The sequence below is a fragment of the Lathamus discolor genome, chromosome 15 (genome assembly GCF_037157495.1).
Source record: "Lathamus discolor isolate bLatDis1 chromosome 15, bLatDis1.hap1, whole genome shotgun sequence".
In the NCBI taxonomy this organism is placed as follows: Eukaryota; Metazoa; Chordata; class Aves; order Psittaciformes; family Psittacidae; genus Lathamus; species Lathamus discolor.
In genome coordinates, this window is record NC_088898.1 from 5,932,763 (window position 1) to 5,946,770 (window position 14,008).

Below are 14,008 nucleotides of genomic sequence, written 5' to 3' on the forward strand. Positions count from 1 at the left end.
AAACAACCAGCACTGTGGGTGTTCAAAGCTTTACTGCTAAAAACATCTGACAGAAAACAATCATAACAATCCTTTGGCCACAGAAAGGCAGGAACCTCTCCCTTCCTCCCCGGCATCCATCTTGCTCCCGTCCTCCCCTGCTAAATAGCAGCAACTGAGTAACTTCCCTTTGTGCCTTAATGAGCCACACACAGGAGTAACCTCTGCACTGCAGCTCAGGGGCGAGCTCTAGAGCCCTGCCGCAGGACCTGCCCCGCAGCCTGGCTGCGTGTGCATTTGTTACCCGGGAGGAGGGGAAGGGTAAAGGGAACGTTGGTTTGATTCTCGTTTCCCACGTTTAGAACGCACAAGGAACTATTATTCCTGTATTATTCCTGTATTATTCCTGTGTAGGTGCGACCGCTGCCAGGCCCTTCCCCAGGAGTACCTGGATGTGCTCAGCTGGGGTTCAACGCTTGCTTCCAGCTGTGATGGCTTTCAAGTTACTTGTTCTCTTCAAGATGTTTGGGACAAAGAGGAGGCCTGAGGCTCGCTCAATGCTCTCAATGGGGACCAGGAACCGTTCCAGGGGGATTTTGTCATCCACGGGGCTGTTGGGCATCACGTAGGAGCGCAGCTCAATCTCCCCGCTCTCCTTTTCCAAGATGAGCACCTTGAAGAAGTGGGTGGGAACAGCCACGTTGTTCTTCCCAATCACCTGGTACCTGACGTACATCTTCCCGTCGGCCTCCATCCTGCATCAACAGCAACATCCCACGTTTCCTCCTAGTCTGGCGCCGCATCCCCCCCCCAGCACCCCACCAACCCCCCAAAGTGAGCCCCGCAGCGGGGCACGGAGCAGCCCTGCTCTGCAGTAGGGGTGTAAAAATACAGCTGAAACAGAGGCTACGTGAGGTGAGGCTGCGCTGCAGGAACACTGCTCTGCCCAAACCCCCTCCCTGCTGTCTCAGCCCTTTCCAAGCTGTTTCCTGCCTCTAAAGAGATCTCAGCATGAGACAGCTGCTGCTCGGCACTGCGTGAAGATCTTTGCAAACAAAGTCATGCTTTTAAGTGGAGAAATAGCCCAGAAAATAAAACCTTGGAGTTTTAACCTGCAGGGAACAGGGCTGCAGTTTCCTCTGTTAATATAATAATCTATTACTTGGATCATTAAGGACTGCAAACGGAAGGGACTTGGTGATGGTGCAGCTCAAGAAACCCACCCTCACTCATGGAATAATCAACTGCATGGGAAATCCACAAACCGATCCCAAAAGTACCTGCTGAGCAGGGCCTTTGGGAGCCCCTGCCTCAGCCTCCTGTCCTTGCCCAGCACAACAGATCCCGGCTCAGCCCTTGTGCTCACCTGGGCAGGAAAAGGGGTCCTGTGCACACATAGACGTTCTTGTTGTTCCTCGCCAAGCTCCTGCTGTACTTCTCAAGGTTATTCCAGGCATTCTGGTTCAAATGAGGGTCCTAGAGACACACCAAGTGACAGGGGCAGCGGTCAGCGCTGGGGACCTTCCTCTCTGTTCAGGGTACTGACACCGGCTTTCCTGTACACCCCAAGCACCTTCCAGAAGAGATCTCCACCATCACTTCCACCTGGGAAGCTGCACACAGCCAGGCCCTGCTTCGCACACCCAGGAACAGCGCCCGCTCGCCTCAGCCCACCCTTTGCCAAGCATCCTTCTGCCTGTTTAACAGCTCCCGGCCGGAGGGAAGCGGGCAGAGGTGCCCGCGGGGTCGCTGCTGCAGAGCGGAAACACGGCAGCACCGAGAGGCTTTGGCCCCAGGCACCCCCAGGACACCCCCTCCGCCTGCACCGCGCCGCAGGGAAGAGCCGGAGGCTCCCGGAAGCGGTCCCCAGCCCGGCGCAGCGCCTGCCCTTGAGGCCGGGCCGCTGCGCCTGCCCCCGTAGCGGGCTGTGCCGAGGCTCCCCGCGGCGGGCCCTACCTGCGGGGCGATGTTGCTGAGGTAGAACGTGTCCCGCATGGCTTTCTGGCTCCACTTGTGGTTGGCGGCGGCCGCCAGGTGCCCGCGGTCGAAGCCGCTGCCGCGGTAGTCGGCGTTGGTGGCGCGGTGGTACTCGTGCACCGAGTCGTCCTCCTGGAAGTCGCAGGCGGCGCGCTCCGAGGCGCCGCTCAGGGTGTCCCGGTTGAGCTGCTCGATGACCCAGAGCGCGCTGCGGCTCCGCGGGTCGTAGCACAGCACGTAGGACTCGCGGCTCCGCAGCTGCGCCAGCCCGGGCAGCCCGTACTTGGTGAGCTCCGCCGGCGCCGAGCCCTGCAGCGCGGCCGGCCCGGCCGCCGCCACTGCGGGCAGCACGGGCAGGCGGCCCAGCAGCCCCTCGGCCGCATCGGCCCCGGCCCGGCGGCGGGTCAGGGCCGCCCCCAGCCCCGCGCCCAGCGCCAGCGCTGCCCCGGGCAGCAGCCACCGGCTCCGCAGCATGGCCGCCGCTGAGCCCTGGGATCCGCCGCTTAAAGGGGCCGCGGCTTCCCCGGGGACGGCATCGTCCCGCACGGGAGCATCGCCCCTTTAAGGAGCTGCTCGTGGGGGACACCGCGACCCCGGGGCTCACCGGCGGCGATAGACGAGGCAGCGTGCGGGGGAACCGCTGTATTCGAGCGAAGGGAAGCGGCAGCGACCCGGAGCCGAGAGCGGGGCTCCCCGCTGCAGCGGCGAGGACCCCGAGCTCAGCACCAGCCCATTCTGGCAGAGGAAGCGTTATAAAACAGCGCTCAAAAGCAAGGACAACAGCTGGAGGGTTCGAGTGCCGCGGGGAGTGCTCCCGCACCCTGCTCCGGCCAAGGTGAACCAATGAAGCGTTATTTGCGCCTTGCTTACAGGGAAAGGGCACTTCGGAAGAGTGCTCCAGGCAGCTACGAGTCACTGACATTCACCCAGGGAGATGCTTTCCCAAACACCCAAACAACCCCAGGCCTTCAACCCGCTCACTGCCAAAGCGTGAATAGGTCACATAAATGCCAGCTCCAACCGATGCTCTGCGTGACCACCATCGACATCTCCAGCATCCTGCTGGCTCTACCCCGGCTGGCAAAGCCACAAACCTGCCTGCAGCAGGTGCAGGCAGAGCAGACAGAGCTCCTCCTCCAGGGAGGGCTCATCCCTCCCCACATCCCTGTTTTTCCACCCAGGTGAGGATGGGTTCCCCTGCCTGGCAGCAGGCCTGCCTGCGAGGAACACAGAACAAGAGCTATTTAAACATCTTGTTTAGGCCCCTATGAAATAAAGGGGCCCCAAGGCAACCCAGATTAACACCTCCCATCCCAAAGAACTGCTGCTTCAGCCAACCCCTGCTCCTGCAGCAGATCAGGACTGAAATGAATCCAAAGTGGAAGCACCTCAAGGGTGGAGTTGTTGTTAGTTGGCCACAAAAGCAAGGAACCAGTAGATAAATACCGCCCGACCTCAACAACAGCAAAACATCACCGGAAGCCTTGGAGGAATGAAGCCATGAGAAGATGCAAAGGCTGGTAGCAAGTTAAGACTTTGTTTTCTCCACTCAGAAAACCAGGTTTTGTTCTTAAAGGAAGGAGAAAGGCTTGGAATAAGGAACCGGATGTCCCAAGACACTGAAAAGTCCAGCTCCTTTCAAGAGGCTTACCACCCAGGAGGGGACAAGGAGGATTATAAAACTTTTCATGTAAGATCCAGCCTCTCTGGGGGTATCAAAGTTGTTACAAGTGCTCCCCAAAGAAGTCCTCAATCAGTTGAGCCCATAGTCTGGGTAAAGCTAGAGAATTCATCCAAAAGAACCCTTCCTGCAGCCAAAGCTCTCATCTCATCCCATTAAACCACCGCAGACTCCTTTTAAAAGCATTTACCATCATCCCTAAGCTCTTCAACACCTAGGAAGGGAGAAGACAGCACAATACCAGGACCCAGCCAGCCACCTACATCTACGCCTCCCCTGTGTCTTCCTCTAGGTCAACCTCAGGGTGCAAAAGCTGCTCTGAAAACATCAGAAGTTCATCTCCAAATAATGCTTTAATCCCGATTTGCCTGCAGCCTTCTCAGGTTATTTTAAGGAAGACTTTTAGTTGTTCAGAGCAGGAACCCTCCTGGATGATCCTGTTAGTGAGAAAATACAGTGTAAGGGACCCCTGCACTTGCCAGGGGGACCTGAAATGGACAGGCCAAGTATTTGGAGAGGCAAGAGCAGAGCTTGTGTGTGCAAAAACACAGTGTGAGAAACAGAGTGGGAGAAAGGAACAGCACATTTAGAGCAGTTCTGAGGCACAAGTATTTGGAGGGGGTCAAATTTTGCCTAAGAGCTTGACCTTTTCGTTCTACATTTGTGCCTGTCACCTAGCTCTTTGGCCACATGAGGTCTGACTGCTGGCCCCTCTAGTGTGGGGTACCTATGAGCTGAGACCATGAGACCCCTGGAATAGCTCAGCAATACAAGGCAGAAAGATCCATCCAGTGGTTAGAGCAGGCAGGATGCTTCCTCACACAGCTGTGCTGGCCTACTGGTTCCGTATTTCTTGGAGGAAAACTCTACCCTCTAGAAAGGAGTGCAGCAGGGAGGGATAGTGTTAGCCATAGCTATTAATTACAGATTGTTTTAAGTCTTCAGTTGCTTTTGCTTCACCACAGCAACAACACTGGGCTGCCCCACGGTCACTCGAGCACCTCCTCAAGAGGCAGAGCTTGCTTACAGATTGCCAGTAATGTACATGTATCAACCTGTCCCCCAGCCTCCCCACACACCTTCGTGACAATTATAGGAGCCTGTAAAGAACTGGCCTTCAGTGAAGGAAATAACACCAGTATGAAAGCTGCAGGCTGACAGCATCCCTCCTGCTAAGGCAATTCTAGGCCATCAGCAGCTTAAGCAGATCTTACAAAGACCGACCTTTAACAAATCAATACCCATAAATACCAAAACCTGCAGTGTCAAACAGCTACGCAGAGGTGAGGCAGCGCAGCACGGAAACGAAAGGGAAAGCACGCTGGATTAGTGTTCACACAAGAGCTTCTGCTCCACCCAGGCACCCGGGTGCTGGCAGTTTCTCCCTCCAAGGATTAGAGTTTCTGATCAGCTCGGCATTGCCACAGGTTAGCAGCTCTCTCCATGGTTTGTCTCAGTCACTATTCACCTGCTCCACCATACTGGAAATGCAGCAGTTTCCCCTCTCAGGAGGGACCAGTGCCCAGCTCAGGACTGTGACTCCACCAGCACCTCGTGTGATGCCTGTATCTCTACTGGATTACACCAGGAAAGCACTCTTATTTGTAGCTCAGACCTGTACCATGTCTCTTCCTGGAAGATGTACTGTGAGACAGTATCAAAGTCCCTGTGACCAGAGTCTCTGCAGGGTAATATTATACAAGCCACTGAGGCAGAACAGCCCAGTGCCATGCCTGTATAAGCCTCTATATACATCTGTCTTCATTGCACATGTCTAGATGCCCTTTTCTTGTGTTTCAGAATCCGGATTGTAGTTGGATATGCTCCAGTTCAGAGCGAGGAAAGCAGCATGAGGCCTCCCTGCAGCAACATGCTCCTGCTCTAAGGCTGTGCATAATAAGGCTTGAGTTCAAACTGCACTTGACTCATCGATTAAAACCACCACAGTCTGGCTGTCAAGGAGACCGTGTTGATAAGGCGATTCTGGATTCAGGCAGTTTCAGTGCATGAAGCCACCAGCTGTAATCGTGTCCTCCCATCTTAGCTCATCAAGGTCCCTTTCCTAGGCAAAGGGGTCCAAACTGCAGGATGTCAGGTGACAATCACCAAAACCTGATGCAGTCTTGTTCTTTACACACCCCAGGGATGGCCAAGTACAGACACGAGGGAGAAGAATCCAGAAGCTACTTGAATGGCAGGGGGTGTGACTTCATTGGAATACATTCTGTTCACAGGAGGAAGATCCTTCTATACTCACCCACCAAAATCCACTGGACCCTGCCTGTCCCTTCCCAAGCAGGAGTTACTCCATGTGTCACTCCCGTGATACAGGAGTCCATCCCTTCAGGGATATGCAGACAGGTGGTTTCTTTCTCCTCAAACTTAAAAGTCATTAAAAAGATACAAAGAACTGCTTTTGGCAGCACAGAAAAGAATCTGGAGTGCAGGACCCAAGTAGACGGGGAAGAATCGGTCCTTGACCTAATAAATAGAGTAGGAGGAAGTCTTCAAGATGGCCAGTAGCCCAAACATGAAACCTGAAGTCCTGCAGAGACCACGAGGAGCTTTAATGCTCCGTGCTGCATGGGGGCATCTCCTGGGATCTGCTGCCACACAGTTTCTATGACACCTTTTGTTAGGCTTATGGACTATTTGGAATCTTGAAGTTCTTTTGCCTTCTTCAAAATCAGATGAACATCAGAGATAGGATAATCCTGTGTCAAAGAAACAAAGTGATGTGACTGCCCAGCATTTCTGGTACACATTGTTTCACTTAAGTAGGACAAACCTTGGCAAGAGCATTTTGGGCCTATTATAACATATAATGCCATGTTGTTACTCCCTTAACAGCTAATAGTTCCCTGGTTTATAACTGATCAAGCCTCAATACCCCTCAAGAAGGTTTTGTTTTCCTTTTAATTTGTCCTCCAAGGGTACAGCAAGCTGGCCTGCTACAAGGGCTATCTTCATGCCAGAAAGCCTTATCAAAGCCAGTATCTCGCACAGCCCAAAGCAGGAACTGGCAGAAACAAAGATCTCCTACTGTGCAGTGCAGGTGTTCTCAACCTTGGCCTCTCACAGATCTCAGAACTAAACAAAAGCCTCTCACCAGCAAATTTAACACTGTCACAGAGAGTTTCACATCTTTGCTTCCATCTTTTGCAAACCAAAAGGAACCTCTAATCTACGATAATTTCTCTTTAGGACAGAATGGGTGCACAAGCAAAAGATCAGCACTTCCAGTGATGAGCATGCTGTGAGATTCCTCAAGATTTTTCTGCATGCAAACATCAGAAGTCCGTATTTCTTTTCAGCCAGGCACACCCTCCCTCACACCATCATCCTCTCACAGGACTATTTTAAGACTCTTTAAATTGACCCCTTTGCCCACTATGTTCAATCCTTACCTGTAGCAGCCTCATGTTCAGAGTGAAGTCTCCTTCCAGCAACTGATCCCGGATTAGTCTGAAAGATGGAAAGTATTCCAGCTACTTCTGGCTCCACAAAGGACCACACTGTGCCCTTGTAGAGGCTTTCGAAAACACTTCTGCTACCATTATGAACAGTGACTACCACCTATTCACCGGATACCTTAACATACAGCTACAGAAGATTCCTGGATCCACAGATTTCGGTAAAGGAAGGGAAGAGCAGGAATGCTACCGAGGTACTTACGTCAACATAGCACAACAGACAAGCAGAAGAAAATCGAAGCGATTGTCGTCAGCAAAGAGGGAGTCCCAGATGCGGATGACATCTGGCAGCAGGAACTCTTGGGACAAGAGCAGCGTCAGCCAGCGGAAGGCAAAGAACTGGGGTTTGATGTTCTGTTCTTGCTGTCAGACATGCACCAGGCAAAGAATGAATATGTGCTCCCAGCCAGACCCCTACAAGTAAGAGATGCACCCCATGTTTCCATCCCCATCTCCACCCTGGAACTGCTCTAAGCTGCCAACTCATCCTGCAACCCACTGCCTCCTTTGAAGGCTTGCACATTCAAGGCAGAGAGAGGTTTTCAATGTAGCCATGCCCCATGTCTACAGCCAAGCCAGACAGTGCTCCTCTGACCACAACATGAAGCAGAGGAAGCTTTTCTTCCTAAAGGCACCAGTTGTGTTAGTTCCGTTAAACTTGCCAAGTAATTCCCATTTGAACAGTATTTTATCTGGAAAGCCGCAACCCTCCCCCTCTAGCAGAGCGCTGTTTTGTCAGGATTTCCTCTCCTTCCCAGAAGCCCTGTATTTAGCAAAAGTTCTACTATTCACAAAAAGAAACAAAGATGGAACAGAGTTCACACTGATGGTCACTAAAACACAGTGTAAACACTTCCAGCCTGAAGCTTTCTTGTTTTCTGCTGTTAAATCCAAGGGACTGCAGGTTTAATCAAGATCAAGTAAGTTCAGCATCCTGCTGATATTCTTAAGGACCAGCTGCTGCACAGCCAAGGCCAGCTCCTGACAGCCAGACAGAAGGGGTTTGTATTTTCCCCACTGAATCAGTCAACACTGTGGATCATGTCACTGTGTTGACAAAGCATCTTTTGGACTGTAAAAGAAATATATCCTGTTTTTTCTACAGGTGAAAGAGATCAAAGCATGATCTGGTGAAGGCTGGAGTAACAAGAACAGCTTTCCCTTCCAAATTCTCCTTGGGCTTTCACACCAAATGTACAATACAACCTGAAGATGTTTTCAACAAAAGCTACCTTCTACTTATCTCACAGTAAGGCACTCAGGGACCATTGGATGGAGGAGGATGATAGAACCAGGTGGGTGAGAGGGTCCAGCTTGCTGGATTTCACTTCTGGAATGAGCTCCATGCAGTCCAAGTTAGTGCTATCAGGGCAGTGTGTGCATGGACCGAGAGCTGGTTTTTGTTTGAACTCTACCACAAAACTCATGTTTTGTCTATTAAGTAGAAGAGAGTAAAGACTCCAGCAACACCTCAAGCCAGGTGACCAGGGATCATGGCCAAGTCACTGTGGACTCACAGCTGGCAGCTCCGCAACAACTATTGTTTGCATTCAGTCAGGCAGGGGAGGAAAGCCTGGCTGTGTCAGCTCGCTCTAGGCTTACTCCAAGGAGAGGTTGTTTCGGCTCATAGATAAGGGTCTCTGTGCCTTATAGGCAAAGCCCTTCCCACACTCTCTCAACCTTTCTATTCAGGCACAGTAACAGTCTAACACAATTGGTTGATATCTAAATGCACTACTGAGCTCCACTTCCCACATTCCAACCAAGACTCAGAGAAACACTTAGCTCCTCACAAGTTTCAAATACAGCTCCACATCTTTTTCCTTCAGGGTGGAGTAGACCTTCTCCATTTTGTAGGTAATGCCACACTGAGAATCATCCAGGCTCTTAATGAAGTTGTCCCGAATTTCAGCCATTAGATTTGTAAAGCAGAAAAATGTGTCTGCTTCAGCGTGTTCTGGAAAAAGAATTGATTAAAAAACCCCATAGAATCACAAGGGAATAAAGGAAGCAGCACTGATGAAGGCACTCAGAAATATTCTTGCTCCATAATCTGGTTGCTGTACTGGATTCAAGTAGCAGACCCCACAAGATCTTGGCTTACTTGGTTTGGGACAAGACGAGATACTTCTTTTTTTTCCCCCAACGAGAAGTGTCTACAGAGCCACTGCAGATTCAGACCGTGTGTAACACAAGGTCTTCGTGACATTGGGTCACAAACCAGTTATCTATGCCCAAGAACATCATCTGCTCTCCCCACCACGAGCCCACACCCTCAGAGCTCCTGTGAAGTGATGGGCAAAGTAATCCCATTCTATTCTTATCAGTTGTTTTAAGAGAGTCTCATTCCCAAAGCAGTTCTTTATGTAGAGGGCACACAGTAAAACAGCTGTTACTGAGCAGACAAAGTCTCTCACCTTTCCATTCACTATTAGGGTCTGTAGCAAAGGTGTAGTAAAGAGGCCCCACGATTTCATTCATCCCTTGCACATATGCTATCCCAGGGTTCAGCTTGGCATAGATGAACAGGATTCGCTCCACCACTTCCCAGTGAGCTTCACAGCCGTTGGGCAGAACTTCGTACTCACTCAGAGTATTAGGTGTTGTTTTAAGAGGGGAGCTCACCTGAAAGCAATACAAGACTGGGGCTGACTCAGCATAACCAGCTAGCACAGACAGCTCTGTACATGTGACGAGCTTGGCTTTAAATACACAGTGGCCCCCAAAGATTTAGGCAGCTTATACCAAGCAGGGAGGTGTTCACATAAACCATGACAAGCAACTTGGGAAGCACAAAAGCAGTGAAGTCCTACTTCTGGGTACCCCTGAAGAACAAAGCAGTCTGTGCAGCAACAGAGAGCTCCCCTCAATCATTGCACCACCTGATTCCATGCAGCAAGAAGCCACAGCAGTTCCACTTCTTTGTTAGTAGAATGAGGAAAAGCACAGATCTGTTGTGGTAACAAGCCACCTTCCCCAACAGCATGTGGCACTTGTGCTGTAAGGCTCAGGAAAGAGACAACACGTATTTCAGCAGATTCAACTCAAATAAATTACCCCTCCAGGGTTTTGTTCCCATACAAAAAGGCACATGTCAAGCATAAAACACTCAAATTTTCCTGCAACTCCAACTTCCTCCAGGAGTCAGGAAAAAATATCTTTAACATTAAATACACCTACAATTCCTTACTGTCAGGCACATCAACTGGTTCTACAAAGCTGTCCAGCCACCAGAACACACAGTGCCTGCTGGGGTATTTGCGTCATTCCACTGCACAAGCAGCAAGAAAAACAGGAGAAAAGCCCACGAAACACCCTTCCCTTATCAGCCAAGATGCCTTGTTCCCTGGACAGCCTCCCTGTATCTCACATTTGTGACCCCGCTCCGGTTCCGTGCCACCGTCTGGGACTTGAGCGTTGTCTGCTCTACCCGCTTGCGCAGCGTTTCAAACTCATTCTGCGGGTCCAGAATTAAAAGGCAGGGGTAGTCTGTTGGGCGCTGGAAGAATGCCATGTCAGGGTACAGCCTCCTAGGATGGACACAGAAGGAAATCAGGCATAAGAGAAGGAAGTCTGAGGCCCATGGAGGCTGGTTTAATATTAAACTTTGTTTTCAAAGTACAATGTGTTAGCCAAAGCACTGGGGTTCAGAGACCTGAGTCATTGTTCCTCACACACCTGACGTCTTTATCTATCTGGAGAAGCACTTCGTTATCCTTGAAGTAAGTATTCCATCGGCTGTCAGGATTTGGATTGAGGGGCTGAAGAAAGAAACAACAGAAACAGGACAAGCACGTTTCACATGTATCCAAACCCTCATTCCTGCTTTCCCTTTGCCATCCAGTACCAGCACACTCTTAGCACATCAGGTTTAATTTTTCACTAGCTATGTTTAATGTTCTTCACACAGTCTGCAGGGAGCGGATTAGAGCTTGTGAAACAAGTGAGCGTGCAGGTTCACTTACAGAGGCAGAAGCCAACATTTCCAATCCCTTTTCACCTGTCTCTTAATGCCTTTATTCTAAAATCAGACTGTCTGTCCCATGTCAACAAGACTCCTGATTGCAGGAGATGGTCTTTGTAGTTAGGCTAAGAGTTACCCAGCCATTACTTGGGCATTGGGGTTCGTAGTTACAAATATTCCTCTATCTCAGTTCCAAGAAGGCTGATTAAACATCACCATCATGGCCAGGAAAAACAAAATACATACTACTAAGAACAACCTTTCCTGTACCTGACCAGTTTTGCAATACAAGAAGCACAGATAACAACTAACCAAGAAGATTCAAAGATCGCTGTAACCTGCCAGAGTTTTACAGCACCAAGGCCTCCAGAGATCACAGCCACAGAGATGACTGCATGTTAGCAGAGAAGTTAATGTTCAAGACTGGTCATGGAAGCACTTGTATCATTTTACGGTCTCGTCTGATCAGTTACCTCATTCCCTCCCCCATCACATACATTCTTCAGAGTTTTCAGAGAAGGAAAAGGCCAAGGGATTCAGGCGATGGTTCATTAAAATAAAAGCCAAGCAGCAGAACTAGGAGCGAGTCTCCTGCCTTCCATGCCACAGCCCAACTTGCCTCTCCTGTCACTTTTATATCCTCTGTTCAGATTACCCTGCTCCGAGGCCACCATGGACCCAACTTCCCAGGAGAGTGTTTCTTTGCCAGAAGTACCTCTTGCGAGCCTCTCCCTAGGAGACCCTAGAGGGGCTAGCCCCAGAGGAGGCTAGAAGGGACATGCATAGCTGAAAACAGCTCTCTTCAGAACTATTGGTGCTTTGCCAATAATTCACACAGAAAGCTACTAAGACACAAGTGCCAGGTTGGTACTTAAGAAGAGTCTCTCCCGTTTTTAGCAAGGCAAACCAGTTGAGAACAGAGCCAAAACCAGCCCAAGGGTCCAGAATCCAGAACAACTGTTTATAACACTGAGCAGTTTTCTGCAGCACAAAGACTTAACAACACTTACATGATCTTCTAAGGTCACGTCTTCCCTTGAAACACCCAGGTTGGCTTTGGCAATCCCAGGCTGGATAATCATTTCCTTGAGGAACTGGGAATACAGATCCCTTTAGGAGGAAAAGAGGAAGTTGCAATGAAGCAGAAGATTACGTCAGTGAAGCACCAGACTGAGGTTGAACAGATCTCTCTGCACCACTCTGCTCAGCCAGAGGGCATTTGATTTTCTCTTCAGTTGAGTTTAGCTGAACAGGTCAATCCACCCATCAGCCTACAGAACAGCACATTCCACACAAGAACAATTCTTTCTGTGAAGGTACTTAATTATTTAAGGAACTATTCTCCTTCTCTGCAGATATCTTTAGAAACAAAGGGGCAAGCAGCAATGTTCTCACCTCTGTTTCTTCAGCAAAGAGCTCCATAAGGCTTTCTCTAAAGGGAGGTAGTTCAGGAGTATCTGTACAGGAGACATACAGGCACAGAAATAAGTATTTGGAGACTGAGCTGTTGTACCTGAGAGATGAGCAAACCAAACACAGTGGCTACAACCGGCTCTTTGAAAACATTGTCAGCTTTCTCCAGAAAGCCCAGTACTTTGCCAAGAAACAGCCAAGGATACTTCAGGGACTGGTTTTCAACACAGACCCATCTGCAGGGTTGATCAATAGCTAACCTGACCGAATGCACTCCTAGCTTAATACTGAGAGCTGCTCTCATGCAAAAGAGCCGACAGCCACTTTCTATCCTCCAAAGCGATGGCAGCCCTGTGTCAGTAAATGCTGCTGTGAGTGTGCCAGTGCTGAGCTCCGCAAATTACTCTTGATTTCGAGCGGTTTTTCAGCTCTAGATTGCTTTGTTCCTAACTGCAAGTGCCAACAAAACATTACGTGTACTTCAGCAACCCAAAGGCCCACTCACATGAAACAGAAGCACCCCAAGCAAAACCCACCTTCCAGCACAGGCAGCGCAGCCCACCATCAAAGGGAATTCCTGCGGAACATCAGGCAAAGAAACAGCTCCGTTAACCCCGGTCTCCCGGCGGAGGCTTGCTAATGCCACCACGCAAAGAGGCAAGGCAGCACTTTCCCTTCCCGGGGGGCAAGAAGTTTCCACAGGGCCGCGATGGGGCTTTACACGGAGCCACAGTGCCGGGGCCTCCCACGGGGCTGGGAGGGTTCCTGCGGGTGTTGGGGACGCGCAGGCGATGGCCAGGAGCGATGAAAGCCACAAGTACCTCAGCGAAGGGGAAGGCAGGGTTTGCCTGGAAGCCTGCGGCTGCGTTCAGAGGCCGGGTGGGGACCGCTGCGGCCTGACTGGAGCTTGGGCTTGAAAACACCCCCGCCAGCCGCGGGCTGCAACCGCCGCCGCTTCACAGCGGCACCGGGAGCGGGTGAACCCGCGGTGGCTGAGGGGACCACCACCCGCCACATACCCCGGGGCCTGACAACCCGCTCCGAGCCCCGCCGGGACGGCCCCAGCCCTGGGCCACCACCGGAGGGACCCTCGCCCTCCTCCCCCGGCCGGGCCGCTCACCGCTGAAGCACAGGTCGCGGAGCTTGGCCAGCGCCACCGTGGGTTCACCGAGCACCTCCTGGAAGTCCGCGATCCTGAGGGAAACGGAGCCACGGCCGCTATACCGCGTGTCACAGACACCCCCCCCCCCCCCCAGCGCCCTCCCCGCCGCAGCCCCGGCGGGGGCAGAGCCCAGACACGGACCTGCTCCGGTGCAACCGTGACATGGCGGCCCCCGCGCCCCTGCCCCGCGCGCCGCATAAGCGCTCCGGCTGGAAACCCTGCCCACGGGAGGGGGGGGTGCGGGAGCCGGGCGCACCACGCCTCCGACCCCGCCCACCGCTCCACGGTGGCCCCGCCCATGTGGGGAGGGGGCGTGGCCGTGAGCCCTGAGCCCCGCCCCGCGGCGCGAGCGTGCCCGG

The 14,008-nt window shown here is 51.7% G+C and overlaps 2 protein-coding genes across 4 annotated transcripts; both read right to left on the reverse strand.

Annotated features, from left to right (window-relative positions):
- Window positions 1–13: 13 nt before the first annotated feature.
- Window positions 14–3,106, reverse strand: ENDOG (endonuclease G). Its single transcript, XM_065695467.1, has 3 exons — window positions 1,936–3,106; window positions 1,346–1,455; window positions 14–734 (listed from the first exon to the last, which is right to left on the reverse strand). The coding sequence occupies exons 1-3, from the start codon at window positions 2,428–2,430 to the stop codon at window positions 449–451; spliced, it is 891 nt and encodes a 296-aa protein (XP_065551539.1). The 5' UTR covers window positions 2,431–3,106; the 3' UTR covers window positions 14–448.
- An 89-nt stretch (window positions 3,107–3,195) lies between these two features.
- TBC1D13 (TBC1 domain family member 13) lies at window positions 3,196–13,916 on the reverse strand. 3 transcript variants are annotated; one of them, XM_065695464.1, is made up of 12 exons: window positions 13,791–13,911; window positions 13,608–13,681; window positions 13,024–13,064; window positions 12,470–12,531; window positions 12,085–12,184; window positions 10,789–10,871; window positions 10,481–10,640; window positions 9,528–9,735; window positions 8,904–9,067; window positions 7,313–7,473; window positions 7,045–7,102; window positions 3,196–6,351 (listed from the first exon to the last, which is right to left on the reverse strand). In XM_065695464.1, the coding sequence occupies exons 1-12, from the start codon at window positions 13,811–13,813 to the stop codon at window positions 6,286–6,288; spliced, it is 1,200 nt and encodes a 399-aa protein (XP_065551536.1). In that variant the 5' UTR covers window positions 13,814–13,911; the 3' UTR covers window positions 3,196–6,285. The 3 variants fall into 3 exon arrangements, with proteins under 3 accessions (XP_065551536.1, XP_065551537.1, XP_065551538.1); XM_065695465.1 differs by lacking the exon at window positions 13,791–13,911 and adding an exon at window positions 13,309–13,399 and having other exon boundaries at window positions 13,608–13,623; XM_065695466.1 differs by lacking the exons at window positions 3,196–6,351; window positions 7,045–7,102 and having other exon boundaries at window positions 7,437–7,524; window positions 13,791–13,916.
- Window positions 13,917–14,008: the final 92 nt, after the last annotated feature.

Coding starts and splice junctions, on each gene's coding strand:
- ENDOG (XM_065695467.1), bottom strand. CDS start 2,430: ATGCTGCGGAGCCGGTGGCTGCTGCCCGGGGCAGCGCTGGCGCTGGGC. Junction 1,456..1,935: donor TCAGCAACATCGCCCCGCAG/GTAGGGCCCGCC, acceptor GTGTGTCTCTAG/GACCCTCATTTGAACCAGAA. Junction 735..1,345: donor GGACCCCTTTTCCTGCCCAG/GTGAGCACAAGG, acceptor CTGTTGATGCAG/GATGGAGGCCGACGGGAAGA.
- TBC1D13 (XM_065695464.1), bottom strand. CDS start 13,813: ATGTCACGGTTGCACCGGAGCAG. Junction 13,065..13,607: donor CCGCGACCTGTGCTTCAGCG/GTGAGCGGCCCG, acceptor GATGTTCCGCAG/GAATTCCCTTTGATGGTGGG. Junction 9,736..10,480: donor ACCGGAGCGGGGTCACAAAT/GTGAGATACAGG, acceptor TATTGCTTTCAG/GTGAGCTCCCCTCTTAAAAC.